General features: G+C 38.1%; 1 protein-coding gene across 1 annotated transcript in view; it reads right to left on the bottom strand.

The window, feature by feature from the left end:
* The window catches only part of Mfe2 (peroxisomal Multifunctional enzyme type 2), a 741,845-nt gene that overhangs the window by 359,581 nt on the left and 362,037 nt on the right, over nt 1–20,227 (bottom strand). Inside the window, exon 16 of the mRNA XM_090372984.1 lies at nt 1,665–1,734. Coding sequence (XP_090229110.1) covers nt 1,665–1,734 — 70 coding nt within the window. The remainder of the gene's footprint in view (nt 1–1,664; nt 1,735–20,227) is intronic.

The raw sequence follows: 20,227 nt of genomic DNA, 5'->3' as shown, positions 1-20,227 counted from the left end.
CTAAAACAGCAATTAACAGCGATGAACTACTACAAGATATTAAGAAATCTTGGGAAGATCTCCAAGCAAGAGGTTTGATCAGTGGAGAAATTGTTCTTAAAGTATTTTTAGGAGTTGATAATGATGTCATAATATGAATATCCAAGTGACTAACATTTTGGAGAGTATTCAGAGAACTAGTGACAATATCAATGAAGAGTTGGATGAAAATTAGAACATATATATTGAGTGTTTAAATAAATGCGAACATTTTTATGAACGATGTACAGTAAAATCCAGTGTACAACAAAAATTAACCAAATATTTTACAAAATTCTTAAGTGTACTAATATATTGTGTACATCATGTAAGTAGTCACTTCTTAATATATGTGTATTAATAAATTGTTTTAAAATGTTAGAAAATTTATTCATTCCCACTTATTTCTGATTTATTTTCCATCTTTTACTATATTTCTGAATGTTGAATTATCGTCTTTTTCATTAGCGAAAAGGTCATATTTCTATATAACAATATTTCTGTTTAACGAATTTTTTCAAGTGAATGATCGATTTTGTCATATAGAGGTTAGACTATATTTAAGTTTAGTACCAAAGAAATTGTACTTTCACACAAAATTTATAGAAAAACCTAATGATACAAGACACATCTACGTGCTCTCATCATAAAACTTACACACAAAAATAGTATACTGAAATACCTAGTCTGAGACTTGCTAATAAATGAAGGGATACCAACTTAACAGCATTATTACTATTGAAGAGCATATGAACATGGAAGAGCATGTGATGAGTCATTAAATTAAATATTTAAGTTTAGTACCACTCAAATTGTACTTTGACACAAAATTTATAAAAAAATACAATGATACAAGGCACATGTAAGTGCTCTCATCGAAAACGTGGACACAAAAACAGTATATTGAAATACCTAGTCTAAGACTTGCTAATAAATGAGGGGATACCAACTTAACTGCATTATTACAGGATTACTATTGAAGAGCATATGAACACAAATGCCACTCTAGATATGGTCATTTCAGTGCTTTTTATCACATTAATAAGGAGCTAGGTGAGAATGAAAGAGAAGAGTAAAGACTATATTAAATTACTCTTCTTATGGTGGCCATTTTATTTCAGGTAGAATGGAAAACTCAACTGACATTCAAATCAAGAGAAACAGACTCAATTGACAAACCTAAAAAACAAAAAAGTACCTATACCAAAGAAATTAAACATTTTTTTCAAAAAAGTACCATAAAACAATAAATGCAACATTCATTTCAGTTATTTTTGAATTATTATTTTATTTTGTGTCATTAGTACCATAAATCAAACTACATAAATACTAATGTATTTATGTGGTTTATGATTTTTAATCCATCAATATAACATTTCTCAGACCAGTAAGCTTGAGTCACTAGCTAAAGAAGTAATGCAACGGAATCTAGAAAGGAATACAATTATAGGGCAATCACAGCATGGTTCTGTTAAGAGGATAGACCATGTCTAACTAATCTGAAAGGATAAAAAACTAATCTGAATGGAAACAATGATGCCATAACAAAGGATGAAGATGAAAGAAATAATTTTGGCATCATATTCTGAGATCTCAAAAAAGGCTTTTAATACTTTTCAACTTGAATTATACAAACATCGACTTACCTGCAACTGCTGCAAAATTAGGATCAATATGGATTGGGTTTTTGTCTCCACTTAAACGAAATAGAGCAGCCTTTTAAAAATGAAAAAAGAAATTATGTTACATTTATTTTATAATTTACTTTATACATAATTATTCCAGGTACAGAAAAATTAAGCATAAATTTCACAGCACAATAAATACTATTATTGTATTTATTGTGAATTAAGAATTTGCAGATAAATGAACCACTAGGTGACAGTGATCACAGTATACTGATGTGGGATTTACTTATAATTACCATCAGGGTAAAGGAAAGGGTTTTTGCTTCCGAAAAGGTGACGACAGTGGTCTCAGACAGTTTTTAAAGAGGGAAGAACTGATTATGTTACCAACAGCAAATTCTAAGTGGGAAGCATTAAAGGAATTAATCGTGGAAGCTATTAAACGTTTCATACCTATTAAGAAATATTGTACAAGGTTTAGGCCTAAATGGTTGTCAAATGAACTAATGACACAGAAGCCTATGGCAGATATAAGCTAGTCTGTAATCAAGTCACAAAGGAGATTAGGCAGGCGAAGGCAGATTACAAGAAATCTGTTTTCTTGTTACAAGGTTAGGCAAGTGAAGGCAGATTAGAGAATCAACAATCAAAAGCAGTACACTTGATCCAATTATCAGCAGAGATTCTTCATTCAAAACCATTAGGTTGCAGTGATCATAATATATTTATGTGAGATTTACTTAAAAATATAATACAAATATCAAGGGTAAATAGAAGGGATTTTGCTTTCATAAAAATAACCATAATTGCATTAAACAGCTTTTAGATTTGATTCAATGTGATCAACTAATGACATTACTAACTGCAACTTCTAAATGTGAAGTATTTCGATAACAGTAGAAGTTAATAAAAATTTCATACAAACTAACTAATATTTATAATTACTATTAAAAATTGAAAACATTATATTTATGTTTTTTATATTTATTAATTTAAGATATACTGGTCAAGGTTTATAGCTATGAACAGCTCTTAATAAATATTAAAAACATGAATATTTTCGATATTTATAACTTAATAAAATAATAAATACTGAAAATATTTACACATGAAATAGTTTTTATGGATAAGAATACCAGAACTGTATCAAATTGAGTGGAAGCTAATTAATTTGAAATAACTGGAAAAAACAAAGGAACAGAAATTAATAAGGCACCTAAGGTTGAGAGAAGCAACCCAATTATTTAATATTAAAATGCACAGCAAAAGATGTAAGCAAAACTCATGACGAAATCTACAGGTTAGAATCATGCAGATGTCTGTGCTTTTCAAAAATAGAAACAAAGAAAAAAATGAGTAATTACACACCTTTTAATTTGATTTGTTTCCAGGAAAATAATAGTGTCAGTGGTCAAAGAAGTATTACAGGATCACCTGGACAGGAAATCAGTTATAGGGTAATCACAACATAATTTGTTAGAGATGGGCCTAACTGATCAATCCAATTCGCTAGTATAACACAGTATCAAAAAAAAAAAGAACTAGAGGCAAAAAATAATTTTGACATCATGTATGTATATTTCAATAAAAAGTTTTCATAATGTTCCACAAGAAAAACTGCACTACAAATTGGAGTAGCATGAACAAATTATTGATATAGATAAAGTGATGGGTGAGTGGCATAAAACACAGGATGGATAAAATGAGTGCTGCACTAAATTCTGAGAGATTCCAATAATGTTATTAGTAGAGATGATCAGGATTCAGCTCAGCTCATTAGTGTTTGCAATATTTATTAACAATATTGATGATAGCAAATCAAGCTTATTTTTTAAGCTTGTAGAAGATATAAGTGTTGGTAGGGTGTTTAATGAGAGGAAATGAGGCATACTATAGCAATAAAATTTTGACCAGTTGTCTCAAAAGTGGCATTTGAGGTTAACCTTGATAAATACATAGTACTGGATATGGGCAACAGTAATCCACCTCATCTTTCTTAAAATGAGGCCTTCACACATCTGTATACAGTACAATATCAAGATGCAGAAATTCTGCCAGCAATTACAAGGAAGGGTTTATCCCACTACATAATGCAATGGCTAAGCTGCACCTTAATATTGTACTGTACACACATCTGTATACAGTGAAGGCCTCATTTTAAGAAAGATGATCGCTTATAACATATGCAGGGAAAAGCAACAAGAATAATCAAGAACATAAAGGGTACTCTTACCACAAAAGATTTTAGTTCTGTAAAGTGTTATGCTTGTAAACAAAGACACTGCAAGGAGCCCCTGAGTAATTCAAGGCTTTAAAACACTGATGGCAACTAATCCTTAATACTAAGTTAAACTTATGGTTGATCATTATGTATGCAAGAAAATGCTTTCAGCCAGTGACAAAATGAAAATGAGACTAGGTAGGGTTTTTTTTTTTTTTTTTTTTTTTTTTTCAGTTCTGCTTTCTTCCTTGAATCATTTAAGACTTCACTTATTAATCATTTCTCAGAACCACATGCTAATAATACTGATTGAGGAAAAACAATAATAATAAGATTGTTTTCATTCCCTGATAAAATTCAGGGTAATTCTTCTAGCTTTGACATTGCTGGATTCAAATATGGCAACTATCCTGCTGTAACATCAACTACTTTTAAGGGAGAAAAGATTAAAGGCAAACACTAAGTTTCTAATAAAAAAAATTTCATAAATTTTAAGAAAATGTTACATTCAGTACAAAATACTGAACAATGGATTTGTTAATCTTATTCTATTTACAAAAATGTTTATCTGATAACAAAACACTTATTTTTGCCATTTTTTTGCCATTTATAATCATCAATTGGTGTCTCCAGTACGAGATTACAGCAGTAGTCTGCCAACATATTTGGACTCCATTTTCCCTGGTATCTTTTTTTCCATTTGAGAAATATCTTGGTGAAACCTTTCAGCACATTCATCAGAGACTGCTCCCAAGTTTTCAAGAAAAAAGTCTAAATGGTAATGTACAAATTGAAGCTTTAACTACCTGTTGCATCCCAACTCTCTGTATACTAAAATTAGCTCAAACACAATTTCGCTGAAATTTTGTGATTTCTCATTGCCTAAAAAGTTCCAGGAAATGTTTTTGAATGCATTCCAGGCTTTTTGTTTCTGTAGCACGGTGGCATATCAAGGTGGGGACAGCGGGGCAGTCGCCCCAGGTGCAGCTAGAAAAGAATGCACACTTGAAAATACGAGAAGGAAAGTATCTGCTTCAACAAAAGAATTTCAATTCTTTTGTTCTTTTTTTATATTTTTATCTTTTTCCACTTAAATTTATAGTTGTTAGTTGAAATTCTATTTGACATAATTTAATTAATGACAAGATACTTTGATTTTTATATTAACTGACTGTAGCTGTAATACATGCGTTTTAAATATTTGGTATGTTATTAAGGCACATAAAACTGGGGATCAAACAATATTCAGTCTACAAACGTGTTTAATTTAACATGTTTTTTTTACAAAGTTCATCTTACAAGACATTAAGTTAGCACCACCACCTTTTTTGGTGAGCATACAGGAGAGCCTTTGTATTTCCCAAAGACTCATCATTTTGATTTCTACTTTTTTACAGATATTTATTTTCTGTTTTTTAATGAGTTTCTTTATACAGGCCCCAACATACAAGTAAAAAATGAAGCAAAATCGACCCAGCAACTTTCCACAGAGAAAATCAAAGAAAGCAAGAAAAATTATTCCAGCAATGTCATGATCATTGTTGAAATATGTTACACCTTCAACATCTAGTGCAATAGATATTCAGCATGATAAATCAGAAGAGCAAGAACAAGGGTCATCTTCTCAAGAGGATCTAACAGAGAAAGTTATTCATCCACTAGTGGAGAGGAATCTAAGAGATGCTTAATTCATTCACTAGTGGAGAGGAATCTAGTCAAAATACACATGACCAGAGAGAAGATGGAGGGCGCTCTAGTTGCAGAAGAGAAAAGTCGGTGAATTTTTGGCTGCTGTAAAGGGATAAGTATTTTTAATTTTTACCATATTCTTCGTTAATTATCATACTACATTGTGATTTACAAAGATATTAAATAGGTTTAATAAATAGGTTTTTTAGTAACATTCGTTAGCTTCTTATTTTGAATTTAACTAGTGATTTTTGGAAGATACAGCTGCCAGTGTGGTACCAATATTGTTGAACTAGCTGCCATATTGTACTCGATAAGAAATAGCGTAATATATATATATCTTGAATGGATAGCGTAAGGTATAAAGTAAAACTTGATAGCGTAATATGAAGCACTCAATTAGGAATCTCTTAGGTTATTATAGTATTATCAATTAATCAAAAATATTATTATTGTTATTAAATTTCATTGTTAATTAAATTGTATTTAAACGGAAATCATGACCCAGACTAGAGCTTTGAAGCAAAGATCACAGACTAGCGAGAGTGCTATGACTTTGGGAGGGAAATGAAGGGGAGCTTCTCCAATGCATCACAGTTTCGAAAAATGTGTGAAATGTGAAATGATTGCCGAGGTTTCTAAAACAGGATATGATCTAGCCAAGGAGGATACATCTGTGAGTCCTAGGTGTCTAGAGTGTCAAGAAATTAGGCCAAAAACTCAGCGTTCTGATGGGCGTTGATGAGAGTTGAGGTGTAGGGTAAATGCCCCAGAAGAAATTAATATGAGGGGCTCATCAAGCTCTCGGCTGCTCAGCTCAATGGCAGAGCTCACTCCTGTGCATCAGGCAAAACAGAGCCAATCTCCAAGGCAGAATGCACTGGTCCCAAAGAAACTAGTTATTGTTGGTGACTATTGTCAGGGAGAAAGGGAATATACTATGCAAGAAGGAGAGGTGGAAGAGGACCAGGGTATGTCTGCTGGGAAAAAAGTTGATGACATTGTAGAGCAGATATCATCTTTTAAGGGTACAAAAGGTGATATTGTTGTATACGTTGGAACTAATGACATTAAGAGTAAGAGATCTGCAGGTTTACTCAACAAGTACAGGTCAATGTTGAAAAAATGTTGCAAGTTAGAGTTGAATGTGAAAGTGTCTGCAATTCAGCCCATACACGATAGGAGGGAGCATATGATGAAAGTCTTGTTGATCAATTCAGCCCTGGAGAGAGAGAGATTGTGCAAGACTCAAGGGGTAGAATTTTTATCAGCGTGTCTGTGCTTGTTGACAGGAGAGATTGATTCTACAGGGATGGGGTACACTTAAACAGAAAGTGTGCAAGAATATTTGCTGATGCTATCAAGGCAGGCAGTGTTAGGTAGGTCAGAAAACTGTTATCTTGGGGGGGGGGGATACAGACCAAAAATGTTAACAGTGGCCACAAGAAGCCATAGGCAAAAGTGATTCTTGCACTGCTTCTTTAAAATTAGCAGCAGCCTGTAAAGCAAGGTAATGGAGATTTGAACTGGGAGTCATAGTGGAACAAGTAAATACATGGGCTGTGTTAGGGTAACTAAGAGTAGAAACAGGTGCATGTATACTTGCATGTACACCAATGCTAGGAGTATAGTTAATAAGTTCGATGAGCTTGAAGTGATAGTCAAGACAACAAAGGCAGATATTGTTGGGATGTCAGAAACATGGTGTCACACAGACATAAGCAGTGCAGAACTGGAATTTGGGGAGAACAATGTGTACAGAAAGGATAGACAGGACAGAAAGGGAGGAGGGGTTATGCTCAATGGTGAGCTATATTGGGCTTGCATGGGCTCACGAGAGCCCATTGTTATTTTTTTTTTTTTTTGAAAATTTGGAAGCCCTTTGTTGAAACGATCATTTATTTTACAAATGAAAGCCTGCAATTATTGAGTATCCAGAGCCGAAACTACGGTGGGGTGAGAGAGAGAGGCCCCATTCCCAGCATTTTCATGGTGCAATCGATTGGTTATGTATTTTAAAATTGCTTCATTTTTGATTTAATTAGTTGGACCTCTGTTTAACAAACTTCTTTATAGCAAATTTTTTTTTATTGAACCTTGGTAATTACATTTAAAATAGTTTCCGTTGAACGAAGAAAATTTCCATGTAAAGAACGGGTTAGGAGAGACAACTGTGTATGCATTGTTTTGACCTCTGGCGTTTAGGCAATTTAGATAATTAGAAAGTGTGAATTAAGGGTGAAAGTGATTACCGTTTCACAATGTTAATGGTGTCCAGAAAACCTATGCAGTCAAAAACCGAGAAGTCGTGCTAGTTAATATGCTTTCCATAGCCAGTCAGAGGATTAAGAAGATTCTTGACATGGATTATAGCCTCTGGTCAACGTGTGTTGTGGTTCCCCTTTACTCCGACAAACGGGCATATGTTTTTCGGAGAAGCTGTTGTTATTTGGTTTTTAGGAGCATTAGGAACTAAGTCCATATTGCACTGGGGATATGTGGTGGTCATTCCCTGACCTTTCTGCATCCTCCGTATTTGGTGGTCACGGGCTCGAACCCTCCCGGTCCAATCAAGAAGTGTGTGCTACGCACTGCTGCTCCTGCCCACCTGGCTACGGAGGCATCTTCGGAGCAGTGAGTGATCCACACCTTCCAGTAAATTTCTCCTGTCTATGTTTACATGGTCACAGTAGCTAAATATCCATGTGATTCCGACATTTTGCACAGTATTCAAAGAACTAGTGAGCTTAGCAACATAGAAGGGGAAATTGGGGGAACTAAGATATATAAACTTTACGAAGATGAAATGTTGGCAGATTTTGAAATTTTGTCGAGCCTTTCATTGTGTAGAAAATGTTCTAAAATATAATGGCATACAGGCAATAATTTAAAAAAAAAAAAAATTATCACCAATCTACAAAAAACAAGCGCAAATTAAGGATGATTGCTAAAGAACTTGATGTGGAAACTATAAAGATCGGTCGAGTGTTCAGACCATGATGAGCAGCTTTTAGCTTGCGGACGGCAATTGTGGGTTGGAGGAATCATCCTGCTTTGTGAAAACATTTTGAATCAGAAGTTAAATATTCTGGATTATTAAATCGACTTTTAAATTTGGAATATAATCATAATTTTAAAAGCATATAAATTAATTATTCGAACTATCGGTGATATTGATAATTTGAAAAATTCTGAAGGAAATTATGAAGCTGAAATTGAGAGCATGTTTAAGTGGAAAGAATTTGAAGGAATCAAAATCGAAAGTAAAAAAATTACATTGTGACAAGTTATTAAATGCATTGTTGTTATCCTTAAAGGATAAGTTATTAATGCAACAGGGTAATTTTAAATTAAATAAAGAAAATAATGATACCATTGAAAGAAATTTTAAACATATGCTACCCGAAATCATGGAATGAATTTTCATTTCAGTGGCAAGAGGGTGAAAACCGAATAAGAAATTTGTTTTCTGATAAAATATGAAATAAAAATTAACGAATTTAGAGATTTTGTCGAATACAGTTTATCTTTAAAATCGAGTGAAATTACCTTTTCAATTAAAAAAGCCAGAAGATATCTTTGAAATCATTGCAATTAGCAGTGCTGAAGCTGAGTGAGCTTTCAGCATACGTTACAGATTATGAAGACCATACATCTAAATGCAAAACCACTGCTTCAATTTTATCTGGATCGTTACGTCAAATCATTCCTCTGTAATCATCACTCAGCTATTGAGCAAAGCAGAAGAACGACAAAAAATATTAAAAAAGAAGTAAATTGGCAATTTTTAGAATAAATTTTTCTTGAATATTAGTGAAATTATTTTTTTTCATGTAATCTGTGATATTTGTGTACTTTTACTAGTGTTTATTTTTTATGTAATATTTGTTTTTATAAGTTGGGAAAATGGGCTGAGAAGTGGCAACTGAAGTGTAACGTGGTCAAATGCAAAGTACCGCATGTGGGTAGCAATAACCACAGAGAAACATACCAACTGTTTGGTACTACACTCAGGAAAGTGGAAAAGACTTGGAGGTAATTGTGCAGTCAAATATGAAGTTCGATGAGCAGTGCAGACAGATATAGATATATTATATTTAAGATAGATATATATAAGATAGATATATTTGTATATATATAAAGTTTGCTAGCAGGGACACGAAAGTGATTATCCCCTTATACTAGGCAATGATCAGGCCACACCTAGAGTACCATGTACAGGACTTGTGGCCTCATTTTTAGAAGGATGTAGAGTTGCTAGAACGAGTACAAAGAAGGGCAACAAGATTGGTGAGGGGAACAAAGGGGGTGCCCTCACCAAGAAAGGCTTAAGTTCTGCAAATTGCAGCACCTGGAGAGTAGGCACCTGTTATGTGATCTGATTGAGGTGTATAAGGCCTTGAATGGGTTGAGCAAGCTGAATGTGAATGGGATTCTTCCTCTTGCTCAGATTAAGAACCTGAGGGAGCACATTCAATTTGAGGAAAGGCAGTTGTAGAACAGATGTGTGGAAATTTGCGTTTAGCCAGCAGGTAGTTAATTGGTGGAACAGACTTCCATCTTTTGTTGTGGAGGCTGATAGCCTAAATAAATTTAAGGCTGAGCTGGACAGGTGGATGGGTGAAATCAGAGGGGGGGGTTGTTTTTGGCTGATGCTGCATAAGCTTGCTTTCTTGCATCATATGCCTCTACTAATGCTAAGATTCTGAAAAGGAAGAGGAAATAAACATATTTTTAAAGTATTCTGATGTTGCTTTATGGCTTATTTCAGTACCAGATAAATTGAGTATTTATTTTATTAATAAAGGCAGTGAATGTTTTCAAAATAAGGACAGACCTTTTGACACTGCGGAAAGAGCAGGAGAAAAAATTAAAGGGAAATGTCGACAGCTAACAACTTCCTGGTTTTATAAGACACTGCCAAATGGAGAAAAAATTTTAAGAACATAGATTTATTCACTGTCACCAGGAAATTTGTTTTTGCTGCAAACTATTTTCATTAAAGAATAAAGAAATTAAAAAAAAAAAAAAAAAACTTTAATACTTGGTGGAAATTAAAACCAAAGGTTTCTGACTATAAAAACAGTGAACAGCCTCTCTTGTGCTTGGAGGAGTGGAAAATATAAAGTGCAGCGATGAAGTTTCAACAAACTATTGACCACATTCAAAAGACAGTACTGGATAAAAAAAAAAAAAAAAGAATGGAGAGATGTTTTATATGGCTTTTAGATGCAATCTTATTTCTGGCTCTTCAAAATCTTCCTTTTCATGGGCATTCTACTGTTGGCATTCATGTAGAGCAGACATGCCTATTACAGCTCTTCATAGCAACATTAAAGAAGCATAGATGGGGGGGGGGGGGTATTAAAGCAGGATCAGTGAAGTAGAGCAGGATTTCAAAGGTGTTTTAGTATCAAAGGTAAAGTGCAGCCATTATCAACCAACTGCAGGATGGAAGCCTCCTCAACAATTCGTGCTGAGGGAAATTGACCATAATCTGCCATGCTGGTACAATGCGGGTTGGTAGATCAACTATATTCAGCCGTCAGGGGCTTGAACCCCGATCTACTCAAAGAGCGTGTGCTACTGCACTCCCGCTCCTGACCACTCAGCTACGGAGGCCGTTGTAAAGTTTATTTGAATAAGTTTTTTCCCTGTAATAGTTTGATTTATTTTTTATATTATTAATATAAATTTTTTGAAAGTTTGTTTTATTAATAATTATTAAATTTCATAATGTTTATTACAAGATCTGCCTTGAATACTTCATTAGAGGGTACCATGACTCATACGGAATTAGCTAATGGCGATTTCCAGGTGAGTCGTGATTTTATCCTTTGCAGAACCTGTGGCATGTATTCCAAGGTCGACCCAGTGGATAATCCTAGCTCACTTGGAGATTATTTTCTTTGTTATCATTGTAAGGAGTGCACTGATCTTAAGTTACAATTTGGTGCATTACTAGAACAATTTGAGTAACTGAAAACACAGGTGCTTGCCTTCGAGAATAATGTAACTGGGAGCTCGTCATGGACTCAAGACTCTAGGAACCTATCAAGTGTTGCACTCCTGATTTGGTTCCCAGAACAGAATAACCAAGTGCAAACTACTCTGATTCAAAAGAACTCAGTTCTATTAGGAGACGCCATTGTCTGAGAAACGGGAAATATTTTTTGTAATCATGATAGGTGGACTAGAACCACGGTATGTCTGCCGGGAGCAACTATTAATGATGTCATCAACAGACTGTCAGATTTTAAGTGGGGGGGGAGAGAATATTATTATTCATGTGGGGACTAATGACATTAAGCATACACAATCTGATGAATTGTTAGACAAATACAGGACCATGCTGAAGAAATGTTGTGAGTTAGGTCATAATGGATAAAGGGGTGGTTGAGGGGGAGAAGACAGAGAGTGGTAATCAATGGACACTGCTCATCGTGGACTAATGTTATTAGTGGAGTCCCTCAGGGTTCAGTATTGGGGCCTTTATTGTTTTCTGTATTTATAAATGATATTGATGATGGTATGTCAGGCTTAATGTCCAAGTTTGCAGACGATACGAAGGTTGGCAGGGTTGTCAAGGACACTACTGACACTATGCTGCTGCAACAGGATTTGGAAAGGTTGAGCAGATGGGCTTCGAGGTGGCAAATGAAGTTTAACATTGACAAATGTAAAGTACTACATATGGGAAACAGCAACCCCAGAGCAACGTATCAACTCTGTGGTACTACACTGACAGTGGTAGAGAATGAAAGGGACCTGGGGGTGGTGGTGCAGGCAGATATGAAGTTCTCTGAGCAGTGCAGACGAGCTGCAAGAGTAGCTCATGGTGTATTGTCAATGATATATAGGAATTTTTCTAGCAGGGATAAGGAGGTGATTATTCCCTTGTATAAGGCAATGGTCAGGCCACACCTAGAGTACTGTATACAGGCCTGGAGGCCTCATTTCAGGAAGGATGTAGAGCTGCTGGAACGAGTACAGAGAAGGGCAACTAGATTGGTGAATGGGACAAAGGGGTTCTCTTACGAAGAAAGGCTTAAGTTTTGCAAATTACAGTGTCTGGAAACTAGGCACCAGCGGGGTGATCTGATAGAGGTGTACAAAGCCTTGAATGGTTTGAGCATGCTCAATGCTGATGGGATTCTTCCTCTAGCTCAGAAAAATCACCTGAGAGGGCATAAATTCAAATTGAGGAAAGACAGATGTAGGATAGATGTGCGGAAGTTTGCCTTTAGCCAGCGGGTGGTTGGTGGGTGGAACAGACTTCCATCCCTTGTCGTGGAAGTTGATAGCCTAAATAAGTTTAAGGCTCAGCTGGACAGGTATTTCGAACGAACAGAGGGGTGAAGTGGAAGTGGTTATTTTTATTTATTTATGTTACTTTTTTTTTTTTTTTTTTTTTTTTGGCTGATGCTGCATAAGCTTGCTTTCTTGCATCAAATGCCTCTACTAATGCTAATGCTAATGCTAATAATTTGTCTGTGTGTATGCAATTCTGCACAGGCACAAAAGGAGGGATTATATGCTGAAAGCCTTGTGGATTAACTCAAGACCTGAAGCACTCTGCAAGGCTTTTTGGGGGAATTTTTATCAGCTTGGCTCACACTTGTAGGTAGAAGGAATCTGTTTTGTAGAGACAGGATACATTTAAAAAAAAAAGTGAAGTGGTGGAAAAGTTTTTGCCAGTATTATTAAGGATACTTTAAAGGTATCCTCAATAATACTGGAAAAACCTGCTAGTTTGGGGAAACAAGAGTAATATAGATATGCGTTTATCTGATAGTATTGGTCAAATTAACTCCTGCACATACCTCAAGATTATTTGTTTGTTACCGCAACAGAACATAGTAGCAAGATGTTCTGAGGACAAAAGCGTTTCAAATGAGCAGGTAGCAAATTCCAGGGAGGCAAGCTTAAATAACTTTAAGGGGTATGTCAGTGAAATTAACTACACAAGAACACTAAGTCTAAATTGTTTATACATTAATGTCAGAAGTGTCGTCAATAAAATGAGTAGATTCAAACTGCTGGTTAGGACAAGTAATGCTAACATAAACTCATCATCCCTTATCTCCATCTGGAGATAAGGGATGATGAGTTTCAGTATGGTATGTATAATGTATTTAGGAAGGACAGGGAAGATAGAAGGGACAGTGGCATCATGCTTCTTATGAAAAGCAGCCTGAGCGCAACAAAAGCTTTCCCGGATTCAGACATTTCGCATGCTAATATAAAATCTGTATGGTGTGAAATAGTTGGAAGCAAAGGTATAATGAGAGTGGGAGTAATCTACAGGCCAGGTAATTGTGAAGATTATGATGAGAGCCTCTACATGCAAATGGAATTAGCATGGGCACATGATGCAAGAAAGCAAACTTATATAGAGTCAGGCAAACTTCCCCCCCTTATTTCACCCATCCCCTCGCTCCAAATGTTTGTCATGTTCTGTCTTGAATCTATTTAAGCTATCAACTTCTACGACAGATGGAAGTTTGTTCCAGCAATCAACCACCCGCTGGCTAAAGGCAAACTTGCGCACATCTGTCCTACAACCATCTTTCCTCAATTTGAATTTATGCCCTCTGAGGTGATTATTCTGGGAAAGAGGAAGAATCCCATCAGCATTGAGCATGCTCAAATCATTTAAGGCTTTATACACCTTGCGCTATACTTGCGGGGAACAAGAAAGCTGGGTGCACATTATGTTTTATTGCTTCTTGATTACACCAGGGTTTGAGCCCGTCACCGCCAAATACAGAGGATGTGGAAAAGTCAGGGAATGACCACCGCATATCCCGGAGCAATATGGCCTTAGTTGCAATGCTCCTAAAAACCAAATAACAACAACAACAACAACATTATGTTTGAGTGTGCCCAATATGAAGACCTTAGATGAAAACTAATGACTAGAGTTCACTATCTACCGAGGGATCTTGAGTCACATCTACTAGATATACAAGAGGAATACTTAGCCTTAACTGATTTTGCCTAGGGATTATTTACCAGGCGCCAAACACTAACCGCCATATACAGAAGACCTTAACAGAATGAGACAAAACAAACCTGCAAATAGCAGCGAGACAACACAGAGGAGCCGACTATACAGACCTTGGACTGACTACAAAATGCACTGGAAAAAAGACAAGTAACAACATTGTATAACCATAAGAGGCATGATTAACGGCAATGGAAGCGAAAAACACCTTTAAATAGTCATGACATCAGAACAAAGGGACAATGCTCCAAGACCTTGCAGCATAGACCCACTACATAATGACAAAAGGAAGTGTAAGGACTAGCAAACATCACGGAAGGGATAAAATCCCATAATGACAACCAGTAGACTAGATAATGTCCAGAAAATAGGACCCAGACCACATGCAGTCTGGAAGAATGATATCTCAGATTTAACCCCCTATTAGTGTCCCACCTAGACGAGACTCAATGGCCAGCTTTTTAGGGACTGCAAACTGACGGAGACGACGTACGGTGGCACTCTCCCGCCGGGACAGCCTATTGGTGACCCAAATCCGCACTCTCTTGAGCAGATCTTTCTTTCCAAATTCCCGGAGAGGAGGGAGGAGAGGCTTGCCTTTCCTCCCCTCCCCAATTTTCTCACTCTGGTAGGGCACGGGCATGCCTCACTACCTGCAGGGGCCATCTACTCTGTTGGCCTCTTACTTCCAATTTCTTATCCCCAGTCTTCATTCCCCCCCCCCCCCCACAAACTTTTGCCTTGCACAGCGTTTGGCCCTACATGTCAAAATCAAAAGATAACATCAAAATTCTTGCCCAAACCTATTTGGATTTTAAAACTCACTTTTACCGCATAGCCCCACGTCGCATACTATTAATACTAACTTGTTAAGTATCACTAATTTCAACTGCGATTTTTTTTTTTTTTTGGTCCTAGCCACTGAAATCTCACGAAAGTAAGTGTCAGGACCCGCCAGAGTACAAATATTGGTAACAACCGGCTGGCCTCCCCGTGGCGGGTATTGGTAACGTCAGGTCTCACTAGGGGGCCCGGCAGCTAACAGGCCAGACGAACAATGGGCACAACAAACTACATAGTACATACCCCACATACACACAAGCCTCTCGCACTTGTCACTGAGCAAAAGGAAAGGGTTCTTGGGGAAATGTTGTCTAAAGTGTAAACAAATAGGCACCACTGCAACGGCGATTAGGAAAGGTGATACCCCCTCCACGAAAGAAGACAATGCATCGGTAGAAATATTTAATACTTTGGAAGAGGACAATTCCGTAAACCCCACAGGAGGAAGCCAATATGGTGGCCTTAGTGTCAGGACACATTTTATCGTGCTCCTGATTTTTAATGGAATTTAGTAGTTTAAAATGTGCATATAGTTCAAAAAAGTGTTCAAGCTGAAAGAACTTAATCGGAGGATTCCCTAGGTGAGACTATTTTTATATTCTACTGGGAATTTAGTAAACTACCAGCGTTTTTATCTGTGTCCTTTGTTGCCAGACCTACAATGGTCACCATGTGGCTGGTGGCAGGGCCATAGAGAGGCACTGATATAAAGCAGTGGTCATGTCGGTAGTTTGCATTTGACTGGGGAGGTTCCCAAACCATGTTAAAACCGAGCAGGAAGTTTGCTCCACCAAACTGTGCTGATAACTGCTGTATGTTATATTATGTGTGTATTAACTGCTGTATGTATATTAAACCAGAAGCAATGAATTCAGTGATTCCACCCCCCCTTGCCATAAACTTTGCCTGGCTGACTGTGAACTCCTTACCTATGCATCCCATGGAATTACTAATGCCATCATCGCCTCCAGCACCCCAGGAGGCCTCTAGGGGAAGTGATCCTGCTCTTCTGGGAGCATTTTCACACTAGGCTGTCCCCCCCCCTTAGTGACCAAGGGGGATGGCACAAAACTTGTGTTTCAGTTAGAAATTTGTCAATTATTTATAATCCTGACAAAGGATGAGTCCATAATAACCACCTGTGTGCCTCCAAATTCAACCACAGATTTGTGGAGGACATCGTCCGACCGCATTTTCAGTGCGCTACCAGATCATCTCAACATACGTCTGATAAACCAAACTGTTCCGGTTATCCGGAATTTGCTAAATGGAAGGAAAAACAGAAAAAATTATGGAATCCTTGATGCAGTCACAAAGTGACCACCTCGACATTATTGATGAGACAGAAGATATGGAGGACACCTGATCAGGGGCCTCTCAAGCCAAGCAAAAAAATTACAAGCGAGTGCCACTCCCAGACCGAGTCTAGAGAACAGCCCAACCCCACAGCATCTTAAAGGGAAACAGACAACGATGACAAACTACAGGAACCACCCCTGAACCACACTCTTCGAGAGGGCTCCGTCTATGAGAAAACATTCATTTTAAAAAGGGCCTTGAAAATATATTCAAAGAGAACCCTAATAGGATCTCCTCCGGTCTGAGGTCTCAAATTGTGACAATATTTCACAAAATGGAAACAATTCTCCATGGTACATACTTAGAAAGCAGAGAATAGCAACATGGCTACAAACCTATATGGAATGTGGGTCAAACAAAATGCCACAGCACACCCCCACATATGCCCAAGTGCTGAGGAATATACCAAACGAGACAGAGAAAACAAACAAAGTGGAAATCCAACAAAATAAAGTATTATTGAAAACCCCGAACATCTTCATACTGAGACCCACTGGAGAAGAGAGACCCTCCGGTGAACAAATAAAGCAAAAAGTCATAAACAATCTCAAAGAGGACTTCGAAGACACTAGGATAAAGTCTATCTGGAAAACAAGTCCTGGTATCATAATTGAGACGGAAAGAAAGGAGGAAGCTGAGGGGATAATAACAAACCCCACGCTAAATGCCCTGGAACTCATGGCAGAGACACCAAAAAAGAAAGGCCCATCAATAGTTATTTTCAACGTGGACCAAAATCTACAACCACAACAACTCACGGAAGAAATATATACAAGAAACCTAAAAAGCTACCTACTGAATCAAGAAGGGCTGGCACTGCTGACCCCAAAATACAGAACCCAATCCAAAACAAATGAGGATATAACTGGACAGCTGAGCTGACTCCACCCACCTGGCATGTCCTAAAAAAACCAAAGCAGGATTTTTGTAGAATGGAGCTGCCTCTGTTTTAAAGAGCATGTGGCCATACGGACGTGCTTTAGATGTTGCAAATATGGCCAAACCACTCACACCTGTGCCCAAAAGGTTTTTATTTTTTTTTATTTTTTTGGTAGTTGTTGGCGCATCGGCTTCTGTGGCCATAGTGCACCTCCCAAGATTTTTACAGTACTTTGATCCAAGCCCGAGGTGGGATTCGAACCCGCGACCTTTGGGTTGCCAGGGAGGCACTTTACCTACCTGGCTAGCCCGGCCGGCATGCCCAAAAGGAACCAACCTGCGGCCACTGCTCAGAGAGGGGACATAATTTTAAGTACTGCCCCAACAAAACTAAGGAACCCATCTGCACCAATTGCAAAAGCCTCAGAATGGATCACAACCACTCCATCCGAGACTCAAACTGTCCCACCTACCTCAAGGTAAAAGGCACCTAACAACAAAGAATCGATTATGGGAATACAACATAAAAAATACAGTTGCAGCATACTAAAGATACACCAACTAAACGCCCACCGAGCTCGAGCAGTTGAGCAGATACGACTCCAAGCAGATGAGGATAATGCCAACATTATCATAGTCCTAGAACTGTATACCAATCAGAAACAAGTAAGGGGATACCCGCTCAATTAAAAAATTGAGCAAAGCAACGAAGACACACCCTGGGCAGCAGCCATAGTAAGAAATCCAGAGTTAACGGTTACAAAGATACCACAACTTTGCACGCCCTGGGCAGCCTGTGCCCATATAATATGCTCCATAAGCAGATACTACATAATAGCCCTCTACTGTAGGCTTGGCGTAGAAATCGACTTTGCCACAACATATCTACAATCAGTACAGACAACCCTGGCAGGGCATAAAATCTTGATTGGAGTGGATGTTAACTGCCGATCACCTGTCTGGCACAGTGCCAAATCGGACCACAGGGGAACCTCAAACGGACAGAAACTAGAAGACTTCCTAGTAAATTCAATATTTACAGTCATAAACAAGCCGTTCTGCCTCCCAACGTATTGTAATTTGCTATAGGAAGAAATGATCAATATAACTTTAACGTCCAGAAATACAGATACAAACATAACCCACTGGACTGTACTAGAACAGTCGCCACAAAATACCTGTCAAACAAATTTTGACAGGTATTTTGTTTTGACTGACCCAACAACTAGAGCCCCCTTTCATAGCCAATGAACTACAAGAAGCGGAATGACAAACTAGGAACAAAAAGTGCCCTGGCCCCGATGTCATCAAGCTGGAAATGGTCAAGAAAGCAGCAGAGGTTAGGCCGAACCTCCTGCTCCGACTGTACAACACCTGTATCAAAGAGGGCCAGTTCCCCACCAGCTGCAGGACGGCCAATCTAAAACTGATACTCAAAAATCGAAACAGACACCAGGAATATCCCAATTCATACAGACCCATAGCCTTATCGTCGACACTAAGCAAGCTTTACAAAAGATTATTACATAAAAGGATCCACAACCACTATAATGAGACAAAACTGAATTCACCCAAGCAATACGGCTTCAAATCGGGATCTTCAACCACAGATGCCATCCAAGGCCTAATCACCAAAGCGATGCAGTGTACCAAGAAATATTTCCTGGTCATAGCCGTTGACTTTGCCGGGGCGTTCGACACCCTCTGGTGGCCGAGCGTCCTTTGCAGGCTCAGGGCAGTGAGAACACCACGCAATTTGTACAGGAGCATCAAAACTTCTCTCTGACAGAAACGTCCAAGTAATAACACCCTACAAGAAGTTGACCTGGCCGGTCCGCAGGGGCTGCCCTCAGGGATCTGTCCTGAGGCCGCTCCTGTGGAACACAGTGTTTGACGAGTTTCTCACCATGGACCTGGGGGAGGTGGAGGCCCAGGCCTTCACAGATGACCTCGTCCTGACGGTCGTGGCGGATTCCAGACAGAACCTTGAAGCGCTTCCAAACCACGCCCTTAAAACCTTGCAAGACTGGGCAAAACTACACACCTTAACAATCTCGCCAACGAAGACGGACTCATTACTACTGAGAGGGAGGTTAAACCTTAGAAGACCACTACAAATCAAGCTGGCAGGACAAACAATCAAACTGTCAACGCAAATTAAATATCTGGGACTGATCATCGATCAGAACTTATCATTTAAACCACACCTAATCTATCTAAAAGAGAAACTGGGGAAATACACAGCGTTCGTTGCCAGAGTTACATGCAGGGACTGGGGGCTAAACAGGAGAACCCTATCCCTGTATTATAAAACCATTTTCACCCCGATAATAACATATGGATCTCCCATACGGTACAAGAAAGCAGGAACAGCAGTGAATAAAAGGATACTGGACATGATCCAACGCAACATATTATTAACAATAACAAGAGCATGTAACACGGTTAGTACGAGTGCGAGTGCGCTACAGGTCCTTGCAGGGACCCTACCCTTGGATTTAGAGGTAACCGGCTGCGGACTTATGTCTAGTAGGCAAAGGAACCCAAACTACCTACAACAGTCTTACCATTGACATCACCAAT

This window comes from Mastigoproctus giganteus, chromosome 4 (assembly GCF_048544385.1).
Source record: "Mastigoproctus giganteus isolate SK-2022 chromosome 4, ASM4854438v1, whole genome shotgun sequence".
Lineage (NCBI taxonomy): Eukaryota > Metazoa > Arthropoda > Arachnida > Uropygi > Thelyphonidae > Mastigoproctus > Mastigoproctus giganteus.
The sequence above is the reverse complement of the archived record's forward strand: the minus strand, read 5'-3'. Positions and strand labels throughout refer to the sequence as shown.